General features: G+C 35.9%; 1 protein-coding gene across 1 annotated transcript in view; it reads left to right on the top strand.

Annotated features, from left to right (window-relative positions):
* The window catches only part of AKAP11 (A kinase (PRKA) anchor protein 11), a 33,507-nt gene extending 7,112 nt beyond the window's left edge, over positions 1-26,395 (top strand). The window contains exons 3-11 of the mRNA XM_009698078.1: positions 2,421-2,468; positions 3,980-4,114; positions 5,086-5,350; positions 6,362-11,045; positions 13,413-13,568; positions 18,145-18,228; positions 18,981-19,027; positions 21,451-21,611; positions 26,249-26,395. Of these exons, the coding sequence (XP_009696380.1) occupies positions 2,421-2,468; positions 3,980-4,114; positions 5,086-5,350; positions 6,362-11,045; positions 13,413-13,568; positions 18,145-18,228; positions 18,981-19,027; positions 21,451-21,611; positions 26,249-26,395 (5,727 nt within the window). The remainder of the gene's footprint in view (positions 1-2,420; positions 2,469-3,979; positions 4,115-5,085; positions 5,351-6,361; positions 11,046-13,412; positions 13,569-18,144; positions 18,229-18,980; positions 19,028-21,450; positions 21,612-26,248) is intronic.
* Positions 26,396-27,522: the final 1,127 nt, after the last annotated feature.

Genomic DNA, 27,522 nt, shown 5'->3' on the forward strand with positions numbered 1-27,522 from the left:
AGACACTTATATGCAGAGTGAAAGAACGTTACTAGGACTGCAGAGGTAATTACTCAGACTTATGAAAACCAGAATTTAGGTTTTCCTGTGCCATTTTAAGTCATTTCCTCTGTCCCCCTGGGTTATGATAACCTTCAAATACAGTGTCGCATACGCTATTTTTAGTTTAAAGAAAAGACTTGTCTTACCAACTGTTGGCCTTTCTATCTCCCTGGCCTACTCTCCAACAACTTTTGAACTGGTGTACTAACTTCAGACATGTTTGAGGTATTAAAAGGTGATTATTTTTCTCTGAAAACTGGAGTTTGGGCACAATAAAGAAATCCAAATTAGTGTTGTCATTGAGGCAAAAATAGGCAGACTTGGCAGTGGTGTGGTCTTTTTGACGGCACTCTGCTGGCCCATCAGAGTACGTATGGACTGGTTGGCCTTCGTTTGTGTGAGGCTGTGACTGGGCAAGATAGGGCCGTATGCAGCAGTGAGTTATCCCATGGGAGAAGGAAAGGGTTGAAAGGGTTGGAATCATTATCTTGAGGAAGAGGAAAGGGCATGTAAGAAGACCCAAAGTACCAAAAAAACCCTAACAGCAACAAACCCTGAAGCCTCCCAAAATGTTCTTCAGAGAACTAGGTTTTTTCTAATTCCTCTGTGGAGGAATTCAGTTCATATTATGAGTACTGCACGGATAAAAAGATGTAGAAGTTGAAAGGTGTCTTGCAGATCCTGTGCAGATAAAAGATTTAGGGGTTGAAGGAAAGATGTAGGAACTGAAGGGTACGTTGCTTAAACAGGATAATTTCATAGTTAACACAGTGGATACAGTGCTGGAGACCTGTATTTTGTCTGGAGCTATTTGGAATGCTACTGCAAAGCATTGTTTCATTTATGATGTTGTCATAACTGAAATAAGGATAAATGGATGTAAACAGGAAGGTATTTTCGGGGGGCACAGTAGTTTCCCAGCATGAGACCCCTTGAAATAAACAAGTCAGAATTTTTCATATTTAGTATGATTTCAGTTTAAAAGAAAGTGTTGGGTGGTGTTTTTTTTTTTTGGTCACACATTGAAATAACGTATTCAAAACTCAAATACGGTTCAAAACTCAAATACGGTTCAAAACAGAATTGTTCTTCAGCCATTTCTTTTTCTAGCACTGTCTGTTTAGAGATTCTGTGTATGCACAAGCAAGTAACTGAACCAGTTAATAATAAGTGATTATAAACATAGTGAAGTTCTTTGCTGTTTTTAAACTTGAGAACCTACTGACTACCTTACAGAAACAGGGAGCAGCTGCTACAAATTTAGTATGAACTGTGGCTTGGATACATAAAATTCAGTCTATTGCATAGTGCTCTGACATAATTGAATCCAAGCCATATCAAACTTAAATACTTCTACTGATGTTTGGACTTAATCTTTGTGCTTTATTCCATATCTACAAAATGGAAGCAAAATTTATTTTCTTGCAACCCTATTTTGAAAATAAATGCCTTGGGATTTTTTTGGAGCATGCAGATACCCTATTGATTTGTAATTAGGGAAATACTAAATAAGACCTAAGGAAACCTGATGGTTGAAACAAAGCTTGAGTAGTGGATGTAAAATAGATCATGATGTGAGACTGAAGAATGAAGGTAAGACAAAATACTGACTCATTTTGGTCTGTTCATGTTGAGCTGTACGAGATACCTGTAGACAGAAGAGAGGGACAATATGTGGTAAAATATCTCCCCTGTCCACAAGCACAAAAACCAGAGGTAAAGCTGACATTTCTGACATATTCCAGGTTCCTGAGCCTGGCAACACTTTTTTTTTTTTTTTTTTTAGATTGAATATTTTAATTCTTTTACTTTAGGGGTTTGTCTGCTTGGATATTGCATGCAAACATGTGGCTTAAGTAACTTGTGTTTTGGCCCTAGGCTAATCAATTTACATGGTAAATTGTATAATGTGTTGGCATTATCCTCTCTTCAGTATATCCAAATGTATCACAGTTTGTTAGCATGGACAGATTTCAGACTGGAACTGTTTTATATGTGTCCAGCCTGAAGCAGGAACAGATGAGCACTGATCTTTGGAAAATCATGTTTATTTTAACAGATATAATGAGGCTTGTATGTGTTGCTCAGTGTATACCAGCCAACAGGCCATTAGAAAAATTTCTGTGTAGTGAGTTTAAAGATTGTATATGCTCTTTAATCTGGTCTGACCTTTCACAAGTCAGATAGGCTTAAATAGAGAATAGTAATGCTATACTATGTGCTACTGTTTGAGCAAGCTATGCTACCCTAAGGTATGGTTTTCATGGCAGTAGAGTAAAGCTTTATGGTAAAACCTGCTGAATTTAACTCTTAAATATCTGCAGAAAATGAAAAAAATATTTTCTGTACTTCAGTATGTTTATGTATTTATTTTACAGATTACATTTATAGGTTTTGCTGAAGAGATGGGTACTGCCCATTTGCAGGTACAGTATATATCTATCTATACTGGAAAATAATGTTTTTTGGCACTGGTGATTTCTTCTAAGTAATAGCTAGTTTTTTAGATGAAGGAATTTTGGTGTTTGAGAAATGAAATATAGGCATCTTGAGGGTTTAAAAACTTAAATATTGTTGAAAGGTTGAAGATAATTATTTTAATATGATCGTCAGTGTTTTATATGCTTTTAAAATATTGCCTGGGTCAGTCTTTGTATTAGAATGGTCTGGAACAGCTTACTTAAATTGAGAGGGGGGGATTTGTTTTGTGTGTGGGGTGTTCGGTGGGGCGAGGAGTTTGGCTGGTTGTGGGTTTTTGTGGTTTGGGGGTTTTGTTTGTTTGTTTTTGTTAAAAACTTGTGTATATCAGAGTTTTGGGTTGTAACCTTCTCCTTAGTAGAGTTGTGCCTATTACACAGTTGTCACAATTGTCATCTGCAGAGCTAAAACTTTACTGAATTGACCACTGGATGTGAATTGCTAGTGGGAAACCAGGAGTCTGTATTATGGTTATGCCTTAAGATACTATCCTGGAGAGTTAGATGAGGAAATATTATTTTCAAAGGGGAATTGTAGCAAACTAGTGGGGCTGTGCTGTGCCATTTTAAGTTAAAGATGTAGTTAATCTTCTGTGCACTTTACATGTGAGTATGATCCGTAACATACATGTTTAAAGTGCAATTCCACACTTCTACTTTGTCTAGATCTTAGTAGATAGAGATTGCTGTAATAGTTTGCTGATGGTTAAAAATGAAAAACCAGAAACTCTGAAAACATTTTTGTTCAAAGTTGTATCAGTGTTGCTAATTAATCAAATGATGATACTGCTAGACATTCTTTCAAATGTGGGTAAGAACTATTTGTGTCTAGAGTTAGATGGAATTTAGAGAAAATTGGACTGAATAGGTTTATGGAGACATGCTTTGTACCATATGGATCAGTAGTGTTTAGGCTGTTTAAAAAAAAAAAAAATCGTAAATCTTTCATAGGCCTTTTCTGCATTAGGTAAATCTAAAAGCTATCCAGGATCATTCATAAAGAAGTGCCTTGTCCCTGTTTTTATAATAAGGTGCTAAAACACCATTCCAATAAAGCACACTAAGACTGTGTAGAGATCTGTTGAGAACCACGATTAGCTGAGTTCAGTGTTCTCTTTGTAGCTGTGTAACTTGTAGGATGTGCAGCTGCTTTTGTGCTCACAAGATTCTCCTTTGTGACTTTTAAGCCTCTTTTGGCCCATGAGAAACAATGGAATTTCTTTTGGTAAAAGGGTGAGATAGAGATGAGTGTGGACTGAATTAAAGCTTGTTTACAGGAGCTTTAAACCACAGTTCGACAGAATAAGTGGGGGATGGGGCAAGAAATAAAGGAGAAAAGAGAAGCTTTACCCAAATTAGCAGCTCTTACTATTTAGGGGGGATATGAGATCAAAACCATTATCATTTACATGTTATTTTTTTCACTTTGTATTCTCAATATGTTTGTGTATTTAAATCAGGAGTTGGCAGCTGTTTCTGTAGAACTTCCAGATGTTCTGAAATCGCTCCAGTTGTGCAAACTAAAAGAAAATGAGGTTATATTTCTCAAAGATGTAAAGAAAACCTTGGCAAAACCTTATGTCATGAAACACCAGGTAAAAATTTTGTGTGTTCTTGCATATCTTAATTACAGAAGCATTGTATTTGGCCTCATAAAGTGTTAGTCATATCACACCTTGTCTTGCTTTTGGTTTAGCGTCATCTTAGCCACAGTAGTATTAATGTTGTTATTTTTCTGTGGTTTCTTTAAAATGAATGTTAGAAGATCTCAAAATAAACTTGATGCTTTCAAGTGCTGTATTATTAACAGAAAATATTTAACAAATATTTAATTACGGTGCTGAACGCATGCTTCTGCTAGGCTATAGTCCCTTTCACTGCCAGTTTGGAAAGAAGATGAAACTTGTCAAGTTATCTATCTCTGCTCTGCTCAGATACAGCTTTCACCCTTGGCAGACTTTTCCTCTTGAAACAGAAGTGCTAAAAATTATGAGAATGTCTGGTGTTTGTAAAACTCAGTGGGCTCTTTTCGTACTAAAAAATTATTTACAATTATGAATGCTATTAATTGTATAATTTCCATTATTTTTATTTCAATATTATTTCCAATTCTAAATGTTGTTAAAGCAAAGTTGTTAAAGCTGTGTTGGCTAATCAGGTATGTTAAATTTAATGATGTTGCATATAAGGTAAAAAATACCTTGAAGAAATAAATATCCTGTAAACAATTCAGTACTATTCAGCATAAAATATGCTTTGAAATACTGTCTCCCTCTACAGATTGTTAACATGCATTCTTGAGTACATATTGTCAGGGTTGTATTACATGACCTTTTATTTTGTTTCTTCTATTGCAATGATTTGTTCAGAATGCAGAAGTTATGAAAATGAATAAGTGAATTTAACTATCATGCTACACAAAGTGTTCTATCCATTTTGTTATCTTTAAAATATTTGTAAATTGTTTACTGTTCATAAAAATGCATTGAAGGAATCCCTTGATACTCCTGACAGTTGAAATTATTCTAAGATTATGTTTGTTTTCTTGTTGCCCTCTTTTTTCCAGAATCAACTTCCTGAAGTGTTTTGTGTGATGAGACTGTCTCCTTCATTCCCAAGGATCAAAGCTGATTATATATTTACCTTGCTGAGCAAGTATACCACAGGCATAAGATACGCAGTGGAAATAAACTCATCGCAAAAACATCAAACAGAGACATCCCATGGAGAAGATGATGACACTAATCAGTCGGTTTCTTCAATTGAGGATGATTTTGTCACAGCTTTTGAACACTTAGATGAAGATGAGCCTTCAAAGGTACAAAGTGCTGGTAAGTTCTTGCATGCTGTTGACTTGTAGAAATTGATATTTGAAATTTAGGCTGTCGGGATTTCATGAGAAAGTAAATGTAAAGAAATAGTAATTTTTTTACATTAATCATGTTTTGTAAAGGGGTATTATGGAATGGAAAATTTTAATTTTTTTGCTGTTCTTTTCACAACAATTTATCACTCATAAACCAAAGATTCTAATCTCTGTGTCAGATGCAGATCAAATAGAATCTTGTTATAATTTCTGTGCTAAAAAATACATGAATTTGTCAGTGGTTTGATTAGTGTCACTGAAATCAGCAATAAACCTCTTAACACCTATGTAGTATTAAGAAGCAGGCATTCTCTTTATTGCAGTGCTGGATGCATGGGGAATCATTCCACCTAACGTGCATACCCAACTGTTACCGTGAACAAATTATATAGATACGATTAATTACATATTCATTGTAATTCCTGGAATCAGGATGTATAATCATTACTTTTCCCTGAAATCATTTACATATGGTGCCTCCCCTTCGGGCATGCACAGTTAATTATGGGAAGGGTCTTGTGCGGTCTTTTAGGACCATCAGTGGTCATCTTCTGGTGTCTGCTGGATGACCTCCTTGTCTTGAGTTTGTGCAGTTCAGTCTTGTAGATGTGGCAAGTGGGGTTTGAAGATTGTTGGGTACTTTTCAGCATATCAGTGATTTATTATAGGTCTTGTGGATATCCTCTCGGTCCTCTAAACAATTTGTCCAATTAATTTCTCTTTAGTAAGTAACTACCTATAATATCAGTGATCAATTAGTTTCTCTTTAATAAGTAACTTTCTATAATGTTGGTAACATTAGTATGATAGGATTTGAAAAAAATGAAAGATTGCTTTAATCATGAAGGATTAGCTAGTATTTTGGAAAAATAACAAGCCTAGCAGTTGCCATCAAAATCTGATCCCAGTTTTCTGTAGTTCTGTGGAAATTCTTGATTTTGAAGCAATCTTTTTAAAACTTTTTTTTTCTTTTGAGGTGCAATCGGCTTTACATCTCGAAACCATCGAGATGCTGCTTCACAGACCATCCCTACTCAGTGTTTAGAAGCTGTTGACTCAAAGATCCTTGTGGGTTCTGCACGTCGAAAGTCATCTGCCAGATCATCTACTTTTATTGATATTTTGGGACTTAAGGAACTGTCCTCAGTAAAAAATTCAGTTACAACCTCAATTTCTGATCCTTGGATACAAAGGAGTTTCTATAAGCCATATAATCCTTCTGATCAAGGTGTTAATTTTCTACGTAAAACATTGTTTTCTTCCTCCCCGGCTGAATCCTCTGAGTCAGATTGCTCCAGCCCAAGCCCCATCATCTTCTTAGATGAAGAAGGGTATCAAAAAAGCTTGAAGGCAAAACTTCAGCTGCCAAAAATTCCAGTAGTGAAAGATGGCATAGAGGATTCAGACTCAGAAGTAAGTGAATTTTTTGATAGTTTTGATCAGCTCGATGAGCTGGAACAAGCCTTGGAAAACACTTGTAAAGGTATTAGGGATCCCATCCTAGGGAATCCCTCCCAGAAAAGGAGGACTGCACATGAACAATTGTCTTCTGCAAGTATTACAATGAATCCTCAGAAATTCAAGTTTGATCGTCCTGCTCTCCCAGCCAATGTAAAGAAACCAACTCCTCGTAAACCAGAATCGCCATATAGCAGCGCCTTTGAGGTCCCGGATTCCCCTCGCCCAGTTAAAGCATCAGGGGAAGAGAATGGAGGCTTGTTCAGCCCTATTAGATCGTCGGCTTTCAGTCCACTAGGGAGCTGTGGTTCTTCTGAATGTTTATGCCGAATTAATCTTGGTGGAGATGGGATAGGTCAAAATCACCATGATGCAGTTTATAATAGTTATTCAGCATATGCTGATAGTGTTTCATTTGAAATACTGGATTCTGTTTTTCATTCTGAGTCCTCGTCAGAACAAGTATGTGCGGGAAGTGATTTGAAACACAAAGGGATTGCTTTGAAAGAGAAAAAAGGTCAAGCTGCAGATCTCAGAATGAAAACTAGTAAGGAGCCAGATAAACAAGCAAAATCTAAACATAAGTCATTAATGATTAGAGATAGCATTCAAAAATTTGCAACTGAATTAGTTGAAAAAAGTTTTGGCAGTGCATTTAAAGACCTGCAAAAAGGTGTTTCTTCATGCACCAATGCACTTTGTCATTTAGCTGCTAGATTGACTTCTTCGATCTTTCAAATGGCTTTTTATGAGATTGGAAGACGTAGAGCACTCTCCCTGAAGGAGCGTGCCATTAATGGGATAGCAAACTTTTTGGTGAGTGAAGCTATAACTGGTGCTTTGAAAGAACTGCGGCATGTAAAGAAACAAATATTTACCAACACCGTTGCACGGTTTGCGGCAGACCTTGCTGAAGAGCTAGTGTTTGAAGGAATCATGGAAGTATGCCAGTTTTCATATCCGTCGACACCTACAGCTTCACAGCCTTCATCATTTGATTATGAAGACAAAGTGGTAAGATCCTATGCCAGAGACTTGTCTGAATCTGTCATTCAGGAGGCTTTTATTGAACTATCTCAGGTTGATGTGACCTTCACAACACAAGCAGCCATTAGTGTTTCCATGGACAACATTAAATATGTGAGTGCAGAAAGTATGTTAGAGTCAACACGGACTTCCACAGTTTTTCCTAATTTTAATGATAGGGTAGCACTGAAGCCGATCCAAGATTCCAAGAAGGAATATACAGTACAGCAAGCTCTATTTTGCACCTCTGGTGTTGTAAGTTCAATACCTGTGCCCTTAGCTGGAAGAGCTCTTTGTCAGGTTTCCTCTGATGCTTATAAAGCAAAAGTTTCTGCTGCTCCGAATTCTGATGACAGTATGAAAGTATCCACTGCTCCGAATTCTGATGACAATATGCAAGTATACAAAGACTCCACTCTACCATTTTTCACAAGCGGAAAGAGAGAGGAGGAAGTTGCTTCTTTCAGAAATACATACCTAAGTTTAGATCACAGTCAAAATACTGACAGTACTCCATCACTCTTACTTAACCAAAATGATACCAAACAAACAAATAACAGATTTGGAATGAACAGTAATTCGGAACTAATGAGTGGGTCGAAAGGCATTAATACTTTCTCTGGAACTATGGTAGATATGATAGTAAATGAAGCTTATGAAGCCATAACCTCATCTAGAGTAACAAAAGCAGTAGAAGAATATACAGATTTTTTAACAAGAAAAATAATAGATAAAAAACCTTATGTGCAATGTATAGGTGAAGATTTCCCCAAGAATACGTTTGCAGATCACTTGGCCAAGTGTGTCATAAAACAATCTGTGGATGAAAGTAAAACTGTGTTATGCAACACTAGTGAGAATTTAACATGTAATGTGAGCTCACAGACTTACACAGATATCAGTAGAAAAGAACAATGTGTGATAAAGAAGCAAGAGGCTGAGAGGCAAAGTAATGTTTCTGTAATTGTGGAACAACAACAGATGCCTTTGAATAATCCATGTAAATTTCTTCTTACTCCAACTCATTCTGTTTCAGAATCTAAAGATTGTTGGCAGGAACAAAAAGGACACATGTTTTCTTTGAAATCACCACCGCCTTGTTCCTCTGTGACTTTTGCTAGGCATGTTCTAGAGGACTTGACTGACACAGAAACCTGCTCCGTAACATACTTAAACAAGCCCTCAAAAAACCATGATACTCAGAAACCATCGTCAGGACCTTTGACTTACAGACAGGCTGATTGTTTTCTGCATGCAAATAGCTTTTCTTCAGTGATGTTTGGCAACGAAGTTGCTTTGCAGATGGAAGATAAATCAAATGTCAAAGATGGAAATACTTGTGTAATGCCTGATACACCGCCACCAACTCCTTTAGTACCGTGTCAAGGTAGTTCTGAGAGAAACCTAAGAAAACTATCTAAGAAACTCAAGGGAGAATTAGCAAAGGAATTTGCACCTGCAACACCACCTTCTACACCGTACAATCCATCCGTTACTGGTTTATCTGAAACTGAACGTGACTCCCTGGAAAATGAGGAATTTATGCTGAAACTCATGCGGTCACTTTCTGAAGAAGTGGAAAGTAGTGAAGATGAAGATCATTCTGAAATGCCTGTTGAGAAAGAGGAGCATTCAGAAAGAACAATTCAGTATGCAGATTGCTTAGCTAGCCATATAATTTCAATCGCGACTGAAATGGCTGCTTCCCATTTAGATAGTAAAACAAATGAAAGAGAAGCTAATAGACAGGTTCAGTTAGGTATGCAAACCAAAAGATGTGGATATACTGCATTTATAAATATCCCAGAAGGGACGTGCAATTCTTTATGGAATTATGCAGGTGATATGGCAGGAAGAGTCATCAGTGAGGCCAAGAAAATAGTGAAATCAAGGCATTGTAAACTGTTGAGATTGAAGCGGATTAACTGTCAGGTGGATTGCCTTTATTTGAGAAAAGACGAGAAAGATCATAGTTCAAAAGAACAGCATGGTGTAGTGTGGGACCGGTGGCTGAGGGAGAGAGATTCATCTGTACGTCCTTTGCCACAAGGTTCAAGCATGACAGGTTTGACTTCCAAATACCCAAGCTGTGAAAGTGTGACAGACGAATATGCAGATCATATTATTCGAGTTTTGAAAAGAGAAGGTGGCAATGCTGAACTGTTAATGGATCAGTATGCTGGCAGACTTGCTTACAGGTCTATCAAATCAGGCTTACAGCAAGCTGCTAGAAAAACCAAATTGAGATACAACAGAAAGACATTTCCTGGGCAAAGCGCACAGGTAAATGGTAAGCGGGACCTGATCAAAGCAGTGAATAAAGATGCAGTACAGCAAGTGAAAAGCAGCATTCATCCCTGTGAAGACCAAAGGTATGAAAGGAATATCGGCACACAGAGAACAGAATGTACAGAGTTGTTACATTTTTCAGAATCCCTTGCTCGCAATATCACTTGTGATGTCAGGAAGAAATTGAAAATGTCGGGAGCATGTTTGCCAAAGTCACTAACAGATTCCTGTCTATATAAAAAGACTGAATTTGATGAAGTCACAGGGGATCTTATTAAAACAAGATTTTCTAGGACATTTCTTCCTTTCTCCCCAGATCATAAACTGTATCATAGTACAGGCAGTTTAAATGAAAATGGCTATAGTGAAGGCATAATTCAAGCTATTGAACAATATGCTAGGAAAGTAGCAGATGATACTCTAGAAATGAGTTTAGAGTCGGCTGTTCTCCATGTGGCTGAAAACCGAAAAAATGGGGATAGGCTCTCATATACTGAGAAACTGTCTCCTTTTTCTGGAACTGTCTGTAGATGCTGCAGTATGAAGGAACATCGGTACTGTACAGAAAGTGCATCTCATCATCTACCTGCACAAGAAGCTTCCATTCCAGTGAGGCATTTTCTTCATTCTGGATTTGGTGGTGCCTGTCAAAAATCAAGAGTGTTGCAGCTTGATATTCCTAAAATTCACATTGATGTAGAACAGAAGACAGTGTTTTCTGACAAGGGGGCTACTGCAGCCGTAGAGAAAGTAGAAGGAGAGCTGAGTTACACAAGTCTGACAGCTGACAGTGGTATTGGACAAGATGGAGTCAGTTTTGCTGAAAGCCTTACTACTGAAATAATGACGTCAGCTATGACTAATATTGGTCAGGCAGTTAATATAAGGTAATAATAATTTTTTCTTGTTACATTCTGTACCAGAAAAAGAAGGACTGTTAATACAAATATGCACTCAGAAGGTATTTTTATTTTTTTAATTTTTTTTTCTTTTTTAGAAATATACACTTTATGTTCTGAATGTTTTCTTTTTATTCTTCTGATGATATTTAAATGATTTAGGTCTAGAAAAAAAATTACTTTTTTCCACCTGTGTTACATAGAAATCTTGGTTTCAAGCTATGTCAACACGCATATGTTCTGGTAGGTGACTAATAAGTGGAACTTACTATTTCAACTTGAAATACTGTTATTTTTACCTACAGTACAGAATAATAGGCCTTATGGATTTTGTTGATCTGTGAACCATGACAGAATCCAGGTTTGTTCACTACCTGTCTTTCCTCTTCTGTGCTAAAAAATAAAAGTAATTTATTTTTGCTTTCGTCAATAGGACCAACATCTGGTACTGGCCAAACTAGCCGTTGCTTTATAGTATGAAGGTTTTATTTTGATTATGGCTATGTTCTGATAGTGTCCTTATTACTGGGGAAAAAAAAAAAACCCACAACCCCTTACTTTAAGAAAAAACAACTTAATAAAACACACTTTACCTTATAAAATAGTAGTACAATAGACAAGGAACTGACTTTCAAATTCTTGTGTATTTAGCAAAGGCTAATATACTGTTTCCTTTAATAGGCCTATAAATAGGAAATATGTGCCACAGTAACTTTGCAGTGAACAGCAACTGTTTCTTAAAACGGACTGTGCAGTGATCAGAGTGACTTGAAATCTCGTCTTCAGGTTCAAGAGCAATCTTTACCATGTTGTTTTTTCCAATTTATAATAATATTTATTTTCCTACTTTTTTTGTGTGGGAATTCCTCACACTATCTACAGGTTTCTGTTCCTTGTTTCTAGAGGGGCATCATTATAAATAATAAAAATGATCCTAAAGGCCACAGTGGGACTGAATTAAAATTTTCAAGGTTTCATATGAAACACATACATACTAGCAGCATAAAAGTGCTCATAAGATGTATATTGTGGATCTCTGCACAACAGGGTTGAGTCCTTACTCAATATGTGACAAAAAAAAAGTAGTATAATGGTGATGTTTTTCTATACCTACGGTATCAAAGATGACACTGTTTCTGAATCACTTCTTAAAAATATTATTTAAAAATTGTAGTTAGAATATGAAAGCAATAAAGTGCAGGATTCAAAGAGATACTGTTTATTATTATATCTGTGACAAGGAGGCAGTATTAGGGTTTTACTATGACAAAATTTATAAGTGTTTCTTACATTGTCATCTAATGTATGGTGTGTAATGCATGTGTTTCTGGAAGCTGCTTTGTATGGTGAAAAGAGCTGCTGCTAGTGCTGGTGTAACTCTTAATAAAAACGGGGAAAAAAAATCACCTTTGTATTATCCAGATGGGTTCCAATTCAAGCTACTTATTTGCACAAATTCGTGCTCACTGGAGCAAAGTATTATCAGTGTTGTGGTTAAGGTTGGCTATTTTTAAATAGTGAATGTTGCAGTGGCTGCTTGCTATGGTGGTCGTAGGATGATAATTTTTCTTGAACTTTCTACCACTCCATCTGTATATGGATAATCACAGATTGCCCCGAAAGTTAATTCGTAACTGCATGTTCTCATATTGTGACTTTTTATAAGGAGTTCAGACTTTAAAATTACCAAACTAGATCTTTTGAAGTGTCTTCTGAAGACTACCTTTTATTGAGCATACTTGCTTGATTGTGTTTTGGATAAAAAATTTAAATTTATCTCCTGAGGGAAAAAATCTGTACAAGTCATGCATTGCTACACTTTCTCGAAGCAGGAAGACAAATCTTCATCTATGGAAAGACCTTTTTAAAAAATTGAATCCTAACATTTTAAACACTTGCATGTACTTAAGCACTTTGCCTACAATAGCAGACCACCTAGCTGGTTGTACCGAAGGCAGGCAGGAGAAAATAGTCAAACTGTCCTACGGTGAACAAGTTCAAAAATGATAAGTCTTTTGCTTGAAAAGTGTACCTTGATATACAGTCTGTAAGGCTACAGTGCCTTCTGTGCTTTATAGCAAATTCTTCCAAATGAGAGAATTATTAGGGTGCTCCCTTTGTCTCGCAGTGAAAGAATTCCAAATAGCAAACCCTGACCTAAGCCTGTTGAAATTTCAAATTCATTTGGTTGCTCCATTTCTTGTGTTGAGAATAGGGTAAAAATTAATGGATTCTTTCCCCACTTTTTTTTCTCTTGAAATTTAATGTCTTTGAAATGGTGTTAAATTGCTGTAAGTGAACTAACACAGCTTGTCATGAAATGCAGTGATGTTTTTGTCTTAAATTTTTGTTTAGCTCTGTTGGAAGAGAAGGATTTCGCTCTGTTGAATCTATTGTTAGCCAGCAGATGAGTCTTAGTATTGGTGATGATAGCACTGGGAGTTGGTCCAATCTAAGTTTTGAAGATGAACATCCTGATGAGAGCAGCAGTTTTCTTCACCTCAGTGACAGGTAACTATAAACATGTTAGTATAGTTAAACAGTTATCTTGACATCAAATAAGTTGACATCAAGCATTAAGGGCTTTAATATTATCTTTGTGTTTTCTTACAAAATGTTGTAGACCAGGAATATTCATACTATACACTGTAAAATATGTGGAGTATGCATTGTCATTGATGTCAGGGAGTCACGTCAAGTAAAACTGTATGTATGTAATTTAAGTATTAGCAAAAGATGCAGGCGTTTCAAAAACAACCACCATGTGTAAAATACAGCTTGAAAGTACTGTTTATAAGTTGTGCTCTGAAATATTAAAACTTAATCATTGAGAATGTGTTTTATGTAAATTCACATATTCTTGAAAAGAAGTAATATGAGCTTAACTTGCACGAGGAGCTTTAACAGCTATTTTTGTCTTTTTTGGGGATTTGAATTTATAAGCTGTTCTAACTGATACTGGTAGAATATTTATGTGCTGCTAACCACGAGCTTACAGGTGTGTAATACTGGAACTTACCTGTTCAAGGTAGTAACTTTTTCCACAGAGCTGCTCAGTACACTTCCCCTGGCTGATTGATGGCTAACAAAGATTAGAATGGGAATTTAAAAAATCTGCAATGTCTCTGCCTGTTGCCAGGGAAAATTATCTTGAGAGTTGTGGCCCGAGCTTCTGTATAAGGAATACATGAGAAATGCGTAGTTTTTTATGACTGATCCACCACTTATGTTACTGTAGAAAGTTCAGCGTTTCTGTGGAAGAATAGCAGAAATTGGAGGGAGGTTTTTTCTTTTTAGTTAGTACTTCCAGCATCACCAAGATTAAAGAAAAAATGGGATGTATGCTTCCATATGTAATGTACAAATAGGTTATTTAGTACCAAAGTGAAACTGCTCACTTAAACATCTGCGATATTTTTCATGTTTTGCTTAACTGAATATTTTAATCAAACCACTACTGTAATTTATCACTTATACAACTGAATAATTTTGTAAGAGAGTACATTGCCTTAAAGTTATTTTAATAAAACATCATCTGTTGAATGAGTAAAAATGAGTTAGACTTATATGATGAAATTCAGAGTATAAGGAGGAATATTCAGCATATTGGCAGTAACAAATAGTGAATAAAATACATGTTAGTTGATGGTGGAAAAAAAAATTTATAAAAAAATTGCAGGACCTGTAGTGCTCATGTTGTATTTGTTGTTTGTTTATCATCCCCAAAACAGATTTAAATGAAAAGAAGATAATTTGTGTAACTTGCAAGAAGATCTGTGGCTCATTAGAGGAGGAATGACCTAAATTAGCATTTTACTCAGAGAAGGGGAGGTATAATTTGCATAGGAAGGAGTTGGCAGAAGAAACTGGCATGCTCAAACTGATAGCTAGTTTTACAAAACCACCTGTGACTTAGTAACAGTGCACGGGTTCATTTGTGTTGCTGAGGTTTAGCAGGTGGAAGTGACAGGATCTGGGGTTATTGCCCGGAGTTAAAAGGTAGGGCGAGGGGAGACCTTCTGTAACAGAACAAGATTCTGTAATACCACCGTTTGTGAAACAGTGTTAGCATCTTCTAAGGAAATAAAAAATTCCATGGCAGTGATGAAGATTTATTGCTTTTATTTCCTCTTTCTAACATAAACTGTTTTATTGAACAGGAAAATGCCATTCAGTCATAGAGGGGTCATTTGTTATGCAGTTACAGCAGTTGAAAGTTTGGGGTGGGTTGGTTGGTTGTTTTCTTACAGTTAGGGCTATCTGTTTAAAAAATATTGTGCTGATTATATGTAAACCGTGTGAATTCGAAGCATTTAAATGTACTATCGGGTAGCATTGCTCCCCTGGCAGCTATTTCTATGTGAATTTGAAGCATTTAAATGTACTATCAGGTAGCATTGCTCCCCTGGCAGCTATTTCTTAATGCGAGTGGCTTCCTTATGTCTAAGAAGCTGTCAGCAGTCTTGCTTGTACCATCTTTGCGGTACTAGATATCATTAGACCGATTTGTAGTGCTAGTACAATATAAAGTGGCATAGTGAACATTAAGTGAGTTTTACTTGGTGAGGAGAGACCTTTCCCTTCCCCCAGTATTTTCCAGGCTGTTTGCAGTATTCAGTGGATACTGGTATTTGCGACTCCTTTAATTTTTGAAATTGTCTTCATAATAATAAACCTAGAGATGCCATTAATGGTAGTTGAAATTTTTTTGGAACACAGGATCACAGTCCCCAGAAAACAACACAACAATACAAGCTACAGTGGTCTAGTTCAATTTACCTTGCTTTGCTTTACTTCAGGGAAAAAAAAAAAGACTTTTTTTTTGTTAGTAGCTGTGTTGAAAAGGTACATGCCCTCTGCATCTCAGAACAATGTAAAAATTGTACTTCAGTGCTTCACAGAGGATTAAACTATGTGTAGACAAGGGAGCAAGACAACTTGGAAAGAATTATCAAAGCATGATCTCTGCAGTTCCATTTGAATGGAAATAGGAATGAAAGTTCTTTAGTGGACTTAGTATCTTCTGCTTTGCGTGCCTAATGTTAGTGACTTAAATTTAGAAGTAAAATAGTCTTAAAGCTTTCCCTATAGTTAATGTATAGGTATAGACTTTGACTGTATACACATAATGCAGAATCTCAAAGCAGATGATCTGAATCATAGTTCCCATATATATGGTATATATATGTATAAAAAAGTGGAAAGCTTTTCTTGAAATTCTTCTACTGGTTCACGTTGAAGAGCTGCCTGAAGCATTATAGAAGCATTGTAATGCCTTTGTCTGTTTAGCAACCACAGAACAAGCAATAGACTTTAGTTTCAACGCTGTTAATTTGGCATTGTAAAACAAAATAAGGTCACATTACAAAAAAGTCTCATACATTGCTATGCATTGTAATCATAAAATTCAATATATATGATTATTTCAGACCAAGTTTTACATCTGTAAAATACATTAATCTCTTACCTAATCACAGTAGTAGTATGCATGAGGTCATTCTGTTAGATTGCAAGTATTTTTTCCTTTAGTCCAAGAACTGGGGCAGCTTTTACTTCTGCTAGTGTTATGCATCTATAACTTTCAGTGAAAGAGGCTGTTTCAGTACAAAGTATTGGTATCAATAGGCTATATTAAATATTTTCTATACTTGTAATTCAAACCAAATTTAATACTTCATATATACTGTGATAGCCTCACACAGTAGCTTGAGAAATGTTCTTAAGACCAAATTTGCATTCTCTGTGCAAATCAAGTTGGTTTCTTTGGAAGCTTCTGCTCTTTAATTTTGTGTTTTCTTTTTTTTGCATAATGGGAGAACTGTTTGATTGTTCTTTGCACGTGTCGTCTAAATAAGCAACAATGTGCTGAATGAAGCACCTGCAACTTTTTACCTTTTTTTTTCCTGTTAGCCTTCATATTGCAGGCTTGCTAACCTGCTGTTACTGTTTTGAAATTAGGATCCAAGCAGGCACACTGGAAAGCAAAGGACACTGATAGGTAATACTGTTAGTGGTGGACTCTTGAAAGAGATTAATGTCCCTCTCTTGAAATGTTTCTTTCAACCATTTGTCATTTTAAATTTTACTATTTACCTTGAGTAGAATGTGTGGAAAAGAAGAGCTGTAACAGTCACATGAAACTGAGGTGAGGAAGGCATCTTGCAGCAGTTGTTCTCTGGAGTTACTTCATGGCTTGTCATATCATCTATAGTAGACAATCTAGCTTTCTCAAAGGATGCTGGTTGTCTTGAAATCCTATTCTTGAAAGGCTTCCAGATGTGCTCAGAGGGCAGTATGAAGTTGGAGAACAGAGATTTAATCATATGAGTAGCTCAGTCTTGTACATAAGCACAGACTTAACAAACTCTGCTCATTATAATGCATAAAATATACCAGTGTGACGATATGCTCACTTTTTTCAGTTCTTCGCATTGACTTGAGTGTAGCCATAGAGTAGATGCAGTATGTTTATCAACTCTGAGTGAAGTAATCTTTTTAGTATTGTTTTCACTGATACATAAAACCACCTGTTTTTAAAAGATTAGCGTGTAGAACAATATTCAGAATTTAAAATAAATAATTTTTATTTGCTCTAAGAATTCCTTCTCATCAGGCTGTTGGAGAGCATTACTGAATTTTTCAAATGAGATGGAAGGATTTTATTTGTGCAGTTGTCCTCACAATGTATAATTTTATGAACTCTTAGCTAGTCCTTAAGCAAATATTATAGTTGTAATCTGTATTCCTATAAGTAATCATATTGAAATTGTTGAGCTCCTATAAATAATGAGCAATGTGCTTAGACCTGAGGCCGGAATTACTGCTAGCACTGATCCAGAAAATTAATGAGTACAAATGAATACTTTCACTTGTGTACTGAAACTTAGCAGTTTTGCATTATTGTGCACGTTGCTGCTCTGAATAGCACTGACAATCATGTTTGTACCCTGTTCCAGCAAACCTGTATAGGAAGTTTCAGTGGTCTTGCATTAAATGTCTTGAAAAAACAGCTCTAAGGAAAATGAAGGTTCTAGTTTGGGCTATTGTTCTTTTCTAGTTCAGCTGTGTTCTCTTCTTCTCCTGGCAGTAATGGTAACAGCAGTAGCTGGAGCAGTCTTGGTTTAGAAGGGGATATGTATGAGGAGAATTTATCCTTTCCAACATCAGACAGGTTGGTTGAGTTGAGAAATACAAACCAGATGGGTTCCTCATAATTAATGCATGAAATCATCATTTTGGAAAATAAAAATATGGTGCATTTTTTATGCTGATACATTATTCACACTCTCCTCACTTAATCACAATATGATTTTTTCATTAATTAATCCATACTGAATAGTTAAATTCTGCTGTGCTAAACTGATGAATGTGTTCTGCTTGCAAAAAGGTCCCTTTTGTGCATGTTCTTGCTTGCAGTTTTACACGTCTTTAGATTTACTTTTTCATGCAAACTAGAGCTTGCTTCCTACAGGATTTCTGTTTTTTCCTTTAGCTTGTGGAAACTTTCAAAATTGCTTGGTAATTGATTTTTGTAGAACACTTATGACTTACAGCTTCCAATAACCTATAGCTGTCATACGTGTGACATAAGATGGCTCAACCTTTTCACATAGGAAGTCTTCCTTAATTAAAATCAATGTTTTCTTCTTATTTTAAAATGTCTTTATATTACAAGCCTTCTTTTTAACACTCTTCTCTTGTTTGTCTCTTCTTCCTTCTGTCCCTAAGAGCAAATCTTGTGAAGTTGATAAATCTGTTTCCGACATGAAATGATGTGAGAAGCAAAGCTTCTTTTCATGATCACTTCTTAATTCTTTTATTATCTTCCTGTCCTTTAACCTTCATTACAGTCTTAGGATTGACTGCATTTCGTGTGCATATATTTGATTGTATTAATATTTTTGTTTTATTTTTAAAATACAGTGATGGAACAGAAGATAAAGATGAAGACTCCAAGGATGCTGTGGAAGGTAACATCAATTCCAGCATATACTACTGTTCTTGACCCATGCACTCTGCACGAATTATTTTGTTAATTCTTTGCTTCTGTAGTCTGCAAAACAAGGTGACAACCGTATTATCCATATTCATTGTAATGCCTGTCAGTCAAGTGTCAGAATATATTCTTAGATTAATACTTTACATACAGCTCTTAATGCATTGAAATTTACAGCCTTTGGGAAATGCTAGTCATTGATGCTCACACATGTACTTAATAATGTAAGGTAGTGAACTCTGATCAGCTTGTTGAAAGCATAAATTTATGTGGATAGAATAACTTCTTTGTAAAATACTTGTTAAGGATTTATTTGTGTGGCTGTGTTCGAGGTACTGAAGAAGTTATTAAAACTGGCCATAGTAACCTTGGGAGAGGAGTCATGAAAAATAATGAAAAAACTTGGATTCGATACATTTGCTATAATCTCTCTCTTCTTAGTGAAACATAAAATAGGGTCTATCCAGAATCTTGTTACAGCTTTCTGATTCGCAGATTGCTGCACTGGTTCCAGTCTGATTGAAGTGCCAAAGGTTGTTAACTCAAATGAGAACAGCCTGAATACACAGTGTATGAGGCTGATTTAAAGATGAGCTGGTGTTAGGGCAAGTTGTAACAGAACTTTTCTTTGTGTTGGGTGTATTCTGAAGATTAAATAAGTGTTTCAAGAAACCTCTGCTATCTGCTTACGGAAGATATGCAGCCATGTTGCACATCATCAAATAGTCTTGATGTAAGCAGAAAGATGTGTGGTGGTTTGTTTTTTTAAGCTCCTGGAAAAATGTATGGAAATGAACCACATCTCTGAATTTTATTTTTTTTAAAATCAGATCTGAGTGTAAATTTATAAGGAAACAAAAATAAACTAAATTATTGCGTATTTTTTCCTCAGAATAATTATAATTAACAAGTTTTCTGCTCTGTAGATTTCATCTAGGTTATCAATACACCATTGCCTTCTTTTGGTCTCAACTTCAAAAAGTTCTAGCGTTTCAAATGTTCAAATTGTTCGATTAAAGTAGTGCTTGATTTTATTTCTTTACACAGTTCAGGTGTCTCCTGGAGTGCCACAGACTGCTTTATACTGTATTAAGGATTTTTTGGTGAAATTTTTCCAGTTTAATTTCTTCACCATCTCACTATTGTTTTGAAAAGACTCTTTCTGTTACTTTCATTGTAGGACTATTTAAATAGTATTCTGGGTAGAAAACCTTTGTACCTGGTCTTGTACATTTGGAGGTTCTGTTCATGTCATACTTAGAAATGTCTGGCTTTTTCTAAGCTGACTGTTCACCAAAGAATTTGAAACAAAGCCTTGTTATTACCAAACGTACATCTATTTTATAAAAGTAAAAAATATACCAACATTTCCCAGTGATACATTACCACAATGCTTTCCAACCATTAAGTGTCATAAATTTTTATATTATTGATTGTTTCTCCTATAAAGGCAGTAGATTTTGGAGCTCCTAGGCAAATACTCTGTTATCCACCAAAAACATGCTTATGTTGACAATTCCACTAGTTAATTTTATCTTTCTTTTACCTCCTGGGGGAATCTATATTTCATCTTGCTTAACTTTGGCAGTTAGGAATGAATACCTCATGTACCTCAGTTTTCATAAGCTTGATTGGAAGAGTCATGAGATTGAGGTAAACTGCCCATGAAAGTATGTTTTTATTGCAAATATCTTCCATGTTTCTAGAGAGTTAAGTCCAGAAGTCTGGAAGTAGAGACTTCAAGAACAACTTGGAGACCACTATGCATATGCGTACTTGGTTCTCAGAGTGTGACAAAGGGTAACTGTGATAGCGGTTACAGAAAATCATCAGAAGATGACAATACTATGGTTTCACTGTGTTACTAACGCAACTGCTCTTTCAATACTGTGTTAATTTTTGGAACTCATGCTGTCAAGGAAGTGTTGAAAAATTGGATAGGCCTCAGTAAAAACAGCACTATATTTTGGAAAAACTTAGAGGAGGTCTGATCAGTCTGCCTGTACAGGAAAGAATTCTGAAATACACTTTAAAAATCTAGTAGATAGCATAGCAAAAAATAGCTATTGGAAACGGAAATGACTGATGGACAGTGTGAGAGCCATTGCTGTTCAGTTTATGAAAGGCTGTGTTAAATTTTTGTCATTTGGAATAGACATTAAAGTTTAGATGTATTTTAATACTTAGCTATGTTTGCATACAATTGTAAATGGATAAACAGTACTTCCTTATGTGAAAGAACAGAAAGACTTCAGACCAGCATGATTTTTTCCTTTCATATTACCTGTGTGTACTAAACTGAGGTTTTTAAGATAATATAGTCTGAACAGTGAACTACAGAGTTTTTTTTGAAACAATTTGAAGTTATAGATTTGATGATTTTATTTTTAATGTTAGGTTTGGAGCAAACACGAAAGACTTTAGCAGTAGTGAATATTGATCTGGAACCAAATCTAGTGGACCCTCAGCTCAGAGCAGCACTCCAGTGGCTGGCAGCTTCTGAAACAGAGGTGTCTGATCTTCACTTTCATGACAGTGCTACAAGGGAGTTTGTCTTTGTAAGTACTTGAGTTTGATGGGTGGTATGGAAGGGGAAGGATTTGCTTGATTTCCATTTGCTGTGATACACTAGCTGCTACTACTTGATTTTTCCACTCAATAATAATGAGGTCTTTGCTGTTGAGGGAAATCATTATGTAAATCCTGAGAGGTCAAAGTGGAAAAGCCTGTTTAGCCTGTGCATATACCATACATAAAACAGTATTAATCAAAACTGACTTAAATTGTTTCTCAAGTTGTTTTCCTTGTTTTACTCCAAAGAAGATACAATTACAGCATTTCTGTTCAGTGAAAAAGAAATTTTTTCAAGAATTTTTTACTTAGTATTTAATTGTGTATAAATTGAATCTTTCTGAGAACTTGGTCGTGCAAATTAATTTATAACTTAACATGTTCTGCCTCAGGTTTTTTTGCCAGGAAATGCACATTTTCTTACAAAAAGAAGTTTAGGTTCCAATTCAATTTTAAGTATTTTTTTTTATTCTGTGAGCAACTGCAACCAAGGCTATTGAGAAAAATGGCTCAATAAGATTGTTTCATTTTTAAATGCCTTTATTTTGGTTTTTTAGATTGAATGTAATATGTGACCAAAGAGAAAGAAGTTTAGAGAATTAGGCTTTAGCAATTTGCATCTCTTAAGGAAGGGTCAAGATTTTGGTATGCGTACTGATCTGAGTATTTCTTTCACAAACATGTAAGAGAAACTTCTTATTCCTATAAAATCATAAAAATGATTCCTTTGTGGCACATGATAATCTGGCATTTATTAGATTTGACTTTTTTTTTTAATCTTCTACCAAGGAATTATTTTAACATTATCTGGCTACTGAAAGGCTAACTTAACAGATATATAGGCATTGTCTCTAATGATGAGGTTGATAGGAATGATAATTTATCAAAGATTTTTGTGACCTGGTAACATATGAAAAAGCATTCACATGGTGCCATTAGTATGTTTTTATCAATTAAGATCTTGGCAAAAACAACTTAATGTGCGTATCAGTACATTAAAGAAGAAAAAGCTTGCTCTCAGTTCTGAAATTTAGTACTGAGTCTTCAGCTTGGTGCTTTCCAAAGCTCAAATCATCATTTGGGGAGAAAAAGGGAGTGACTGGGAAGCAGAGGTCAGTATGACAAAATAGACTCCCAAACTTAGGCGAGTGTGTGCACCTGTGGTGCTTAATTACTGTAGACTTGTGTTAAGAGTGTGAAAGGTACCTAGAGGTCAGTCCAGATCATACCTGAACTGAATTTTTCCTAAGAGTGGCTTCTTCCTTTCAAGCCCAGAAAAAGAATGCTGGTTTTGTTTTTCTTTTGCCTTTGTAACTGTGTAGTATATGTATTTGATCTTGAGAGTAGGAAGTCTTGCATTCTTACTTAAAATAACCCAGAATACTGAGAAATTTTTGTGGGCAAGTTGGAATATGTTTTATTATACATTAGTTCTGACACTTAGAGTGGACTTCATGCTTTCATAAACTAGAAAGCAGTTTGAGAATACTTTTCTCCATTTCTGTTTTTATTTGAAACTGTTGGGTTTAATCCTTCTCTGTTACGGTTTATAAGTGTCTTTAACAACAAGAAGAAAATACTTCACTCTTTCTGTTCTCACATGCCTGGCCCAGCATTCTCTGAAGTTCTTTTGATGTGAATGAGTTGGGTTTAGCGACTACAATCATTCTGACCTTGTGAGTCGTTTTTGCCAGCTTTTGAAGATTATTAATGTATTTCATGCTTGTTCTATGTGAATTGCAGTGTTGCAAATACGGAGGTGGAATAGTGGTAGGACCCACAAGTGTTAACAGTAATCTTTGTGTGAGAGAGACACACCTGTATCTTGCACTGCGGCATAACATGTAAGACATAAGATAGATGGCAGTTGCCTCTCTTTTTAATTTTTCCTCAAGTCTCATTGTTCTGCCAGCTCTGACTTAGTAGATTTCAAAGTTGCCATGGTACTATTTGAGCCAATGCCTGAAGACATGCAGGAGAGCTATTATTAGCTGGCCGTGTATCTGAACACCACTCTAGCTACCTTAGTAAGAGAATATACTGAGAAGAGCACTGTGGAAAACAGCAGTGTCTATTATGTATGCACTCCTAAAAAAATTATAATATTTTTCTACTTGACACTTCAGTCATAAATTGATACTGAGTTGACGCCTAAAGATAAAACGTAAGACCTTCAGGCAGGCAGTAGTCATGCAGTCCTGAAAATGTTACAATAGTTAATTGATTCACTTAGTTTTGTAGATTAATTTTTAGTTCTCCAAATGCAGTTGTGTTAAAATGAATTGAAATCCCCTTTTCCCCCCTGAGGCCAGGGAAGGATTACCTGTTTTTATTCCAACCCATTTCCCAAGTGGAATGATCTCTGACACAAAGTGAGGGTCTTAAATTAGAAATAGTCATTCTGTTCTGTCCCTTGCAAAGCTAGACAAGCACCTCCAGAGGGCACTGCAGCCCTGCAGAAAACTAACCTGACCTCTCTTTACTGATCTCTCGCCAAATGTGGGGTTTTGATCATTTTATAGGTAGTTTGGTAAGTTACCTCAGGTGGGGAATGAACCTGGGCTTTAGATCACAGTGAAAAGAGTAATTTTCACTATAAGCAGTTGGTGGATACTGGAAGGGAGGAAAGGCTTGTGTTAGTTGATCACAGCAGGGTAATGAGCCACTGATGTGGCTCTATAAAAGACAAAAAATACTCCTAGCATGTATCAGGCAAGGTATTACTTGCTACAGCTGGGTATGAACTCTTACTTAAGGATACATCTTATGCTCAGCAAGGCAGAAGCAAGTTAAATACCTACGTATGAAACAAAATACATTTGTTAGGAGCTAGAACAAGAAACCAGTAAATTAGAATAGATCATTCTTGACTTCTTTGAGAAGCCTGACAGCATGGATATGCAAGTGCCTGGATTAACAAAACATATATGTTCAATTTTAAATCAGACCTTATCTAGCTGTTTTAGGATTCCTGGTGTCTATTTTGAGTAAACTCCAATATTTCACTTGTCTGACAGTAAGAAACAGATCAGTCAGCTAAAGAAATAGTGAAATTGAACTTTGAACTCAAAATTAAAATAGAAAGATTAGTGAAACCAGGTGCCAGCTCTGTCATCTTACCATGGTGCTATCTTCTTCTTTGGACAGAAGTTTTATACTGTGTTTGTTGAAGTAGGTCTTAGGACATTAGCCAAACTTTCCTCTGGCGTAAGAAAAATGACCGTTCTTTTATAAACCAACAAACACCATTTACAAAATTGCCTGTTGTAGACTATAAAACTCTTACTTCCTGTGCTCTGTTTTAAAATTCACAGAAGTAACTACAGATTTCAGTCTCTATGTAGAAAAGACATTTTTTTTTTCCCCACTGAAAAAGTTTTAGTGTTCAAGATACATTGTACTCAAGATTAGACAGGATCTTTTTTACTTGTTCAACTTAATTGTTTGCTGAAGAAGTTAATTGTTTTATACATGTTGTTATGCCCACATTCTCTCTGTCAGTTCCATCACCTGCCTTGTTGCAGTTGGAACATCACCTAGGTGAAGAAGCAGAAAGAGATTGTCTTCCTTTTCATTTTTTAATACAAGTTCATATTGCAATCTGACAGGTCTCATAGAAGAAATATTGTGATTTTTTAAATTTTGTAGCTGTGGAAGATATTTCATTGAATATTGTTTATGACTTTTTTTTAAACTTAATGTGTAAAATGTCATAGTAGGGACTATAAAAGGCAATAAAATTCTACAGTTCCAAAGAATAAGTAGGGTAACTGTCTAAATTGTGTTTACTAAATGCAGCATTGACAGTTGTCCAGAAAGCGGCAGAGAATAAAATTTGTTTGCATGGATGTTGGTTATTGTTTGGGTTTGGTTTGTTTGGTTTTGGTTGGTGTTTTGGTTTTTTTGGGGTTTTTTTGTTGTTTTGTTTTTTGTTTTTTTTTTTTTTTTAAACTAAAAGATTTTTTTACTCCTGGGAAACCTGGTAAATTCATCCCTTGTCTTAGGGTAGGCTTTCTTCCATATATAGCTGAGCATGACACATAAGCAGAAGAAGATCTTTTGCTTGGACTCTGGGTGAAACAAAAAATGTTTTCAGCTACACAGATCTCTGCTCCCAAGTGGTAGTTTAACTTAACCATCACCTTTTCCTCTTCCCCAAGATGTTATAATTTCCCAACTCTGAAGACGCTGTTTTCTTTGAAGGTAGCATCTCTACCACCCAAACCACACTATATGTTGTGAAAGGAAAATCCACATCCTTTTATTAAGACTGAGTTTTGTCTTTTTATATGTGCATTATTGGCATGGGAGGGGTGGCAAATGTCTTAATCTTGTGTTCAGAATTTCCTGTTTTCTGCAGTCTTGATGAACCACAGCCCTCATACCTGTGGCACCACATCATTTGAAAATGTTGCTCCCTCCAGAAGAAAATTTTGTGAAAACTGCCCTAAAAAACAGTGTGTGATTCTTGCGGAAGTTTTTGTTTTTATAGATGTGGGAATAACGATTAACTCATTACAACTGATCTCTTATGAGCTAATGTTTCAAGAATAACTTCCGTAACTGTTAATCAGGATGTGCCGGTCAAAATACTGTGTTTTGTGTTCCTCTGTCTCCTCTTTAGCTTTCCAGAAGACTGCGAGAAAGAGATTGGAAAGTTGGAGATCTCTTGCAAGCAGTGCTGAAATATTGTGAAATGATAGAGAAGGCATCTGATGGAGGGCAAGCTCTAAATAAGTCTTTGGTTGGTTGGCTTCTGGAAAATGTCTGAAAAATCCAAAGATGCAACACTCTTCACTTCATTCCTCTTTTGGAAGGAGATAGAAAGAACACAGATACGTAAAGTAAAATTCAGCTAATGAATGTTCAAGTAATTGTCGGCTTTTTTAAAAGACTTTGAGGTGAAAGTCAAAATAGCTGTGCTGTGCTTTGTGATACTGTGCACATGGTATGTTTATACAGTCCATAATCGGTATTGTCAACCCATGCATAACTTGTATTTATTGCTGTGTTCAGACCATTGAAATATTTATGAAAAAATCCCTTGTCTATGATAGTAGTTCAGAGGAGACAGTCTCAGGCATGATATTCAGGATTCCCGCTGTGCCAGGATAGCTCTTTTTCCCCACTTACATGTGTGCTATATTCACAGTGGGACTAGGAGCACTGCTGTTCTGCAAAAATCTGTTCTGGAATACCTTGCTGTAGACAATGGAAAAAATTACCAAAATTCGCTGGGTGCTATGTGCCCAATGGCGCCATTGCCAGAAAGAAATTGTGACCTGCCCAAGCAGCCCGGTCTTCTTAGCCACCTTTATCATGTTTAACTTTATGTGAAGATGTGAGAGTCTGCTCTTAAATTGTTGAGATGCAAATACAAGTTCCCTTTTGTTGACTACTGTAGAGCTGGTAACTTCTGATAGAAGGACAGAGTGGGTAGCTGTGCATAATTTCATACATAATTCTTCAGCAAGGTTTCCTGAAGGTTGCCAATCAAGTTTAAATTGCTGAATTTCTTACCGAAGCTTTTTATATGCAGATACTTCTGTGACATTAATTTTGTGTCATTAATTGTATGTTAGTCTGTCATGTAGATGTGTTAAAAGTAGGACGTAGAAACTTTTCTGAGGATTTTGGTCATCTTTTTGACTAGTCTAATTCTTTATTTCTTAGCCTCCATATATGAATTTTCTTTTCAGTAATAAAGATAATTTTGTTATTCAGTGAGCACTTAAGCGTTTAGCAAAGAAAGCTAATTAAAACATAAAGAGGAAATTTCTTGCAAATTGATTTTTCATTTTTCTTAACTACCTTCACTGAATTTTTTTTAAAAGGCACTTTTAATCAAGTCTTTTTAGCAGTCTAATCAGGTTTCTCACCAGTGCTGCTGACTTGCCT

Source organism: Cariama cristata, unplaced genomic scaffold, assembly GCF_000690535.1.
Source record: "Cariama cristata isolate BGI_N322 unplaced genomic scaffold, ASM69053v1 scaffold3914, whole genome shotgun sequence".
NCBI lineage: Eukaryota > Metazoa > Chordata > Aves > Cariamiformes > Cariamidae > Cariama > Cariama cristata.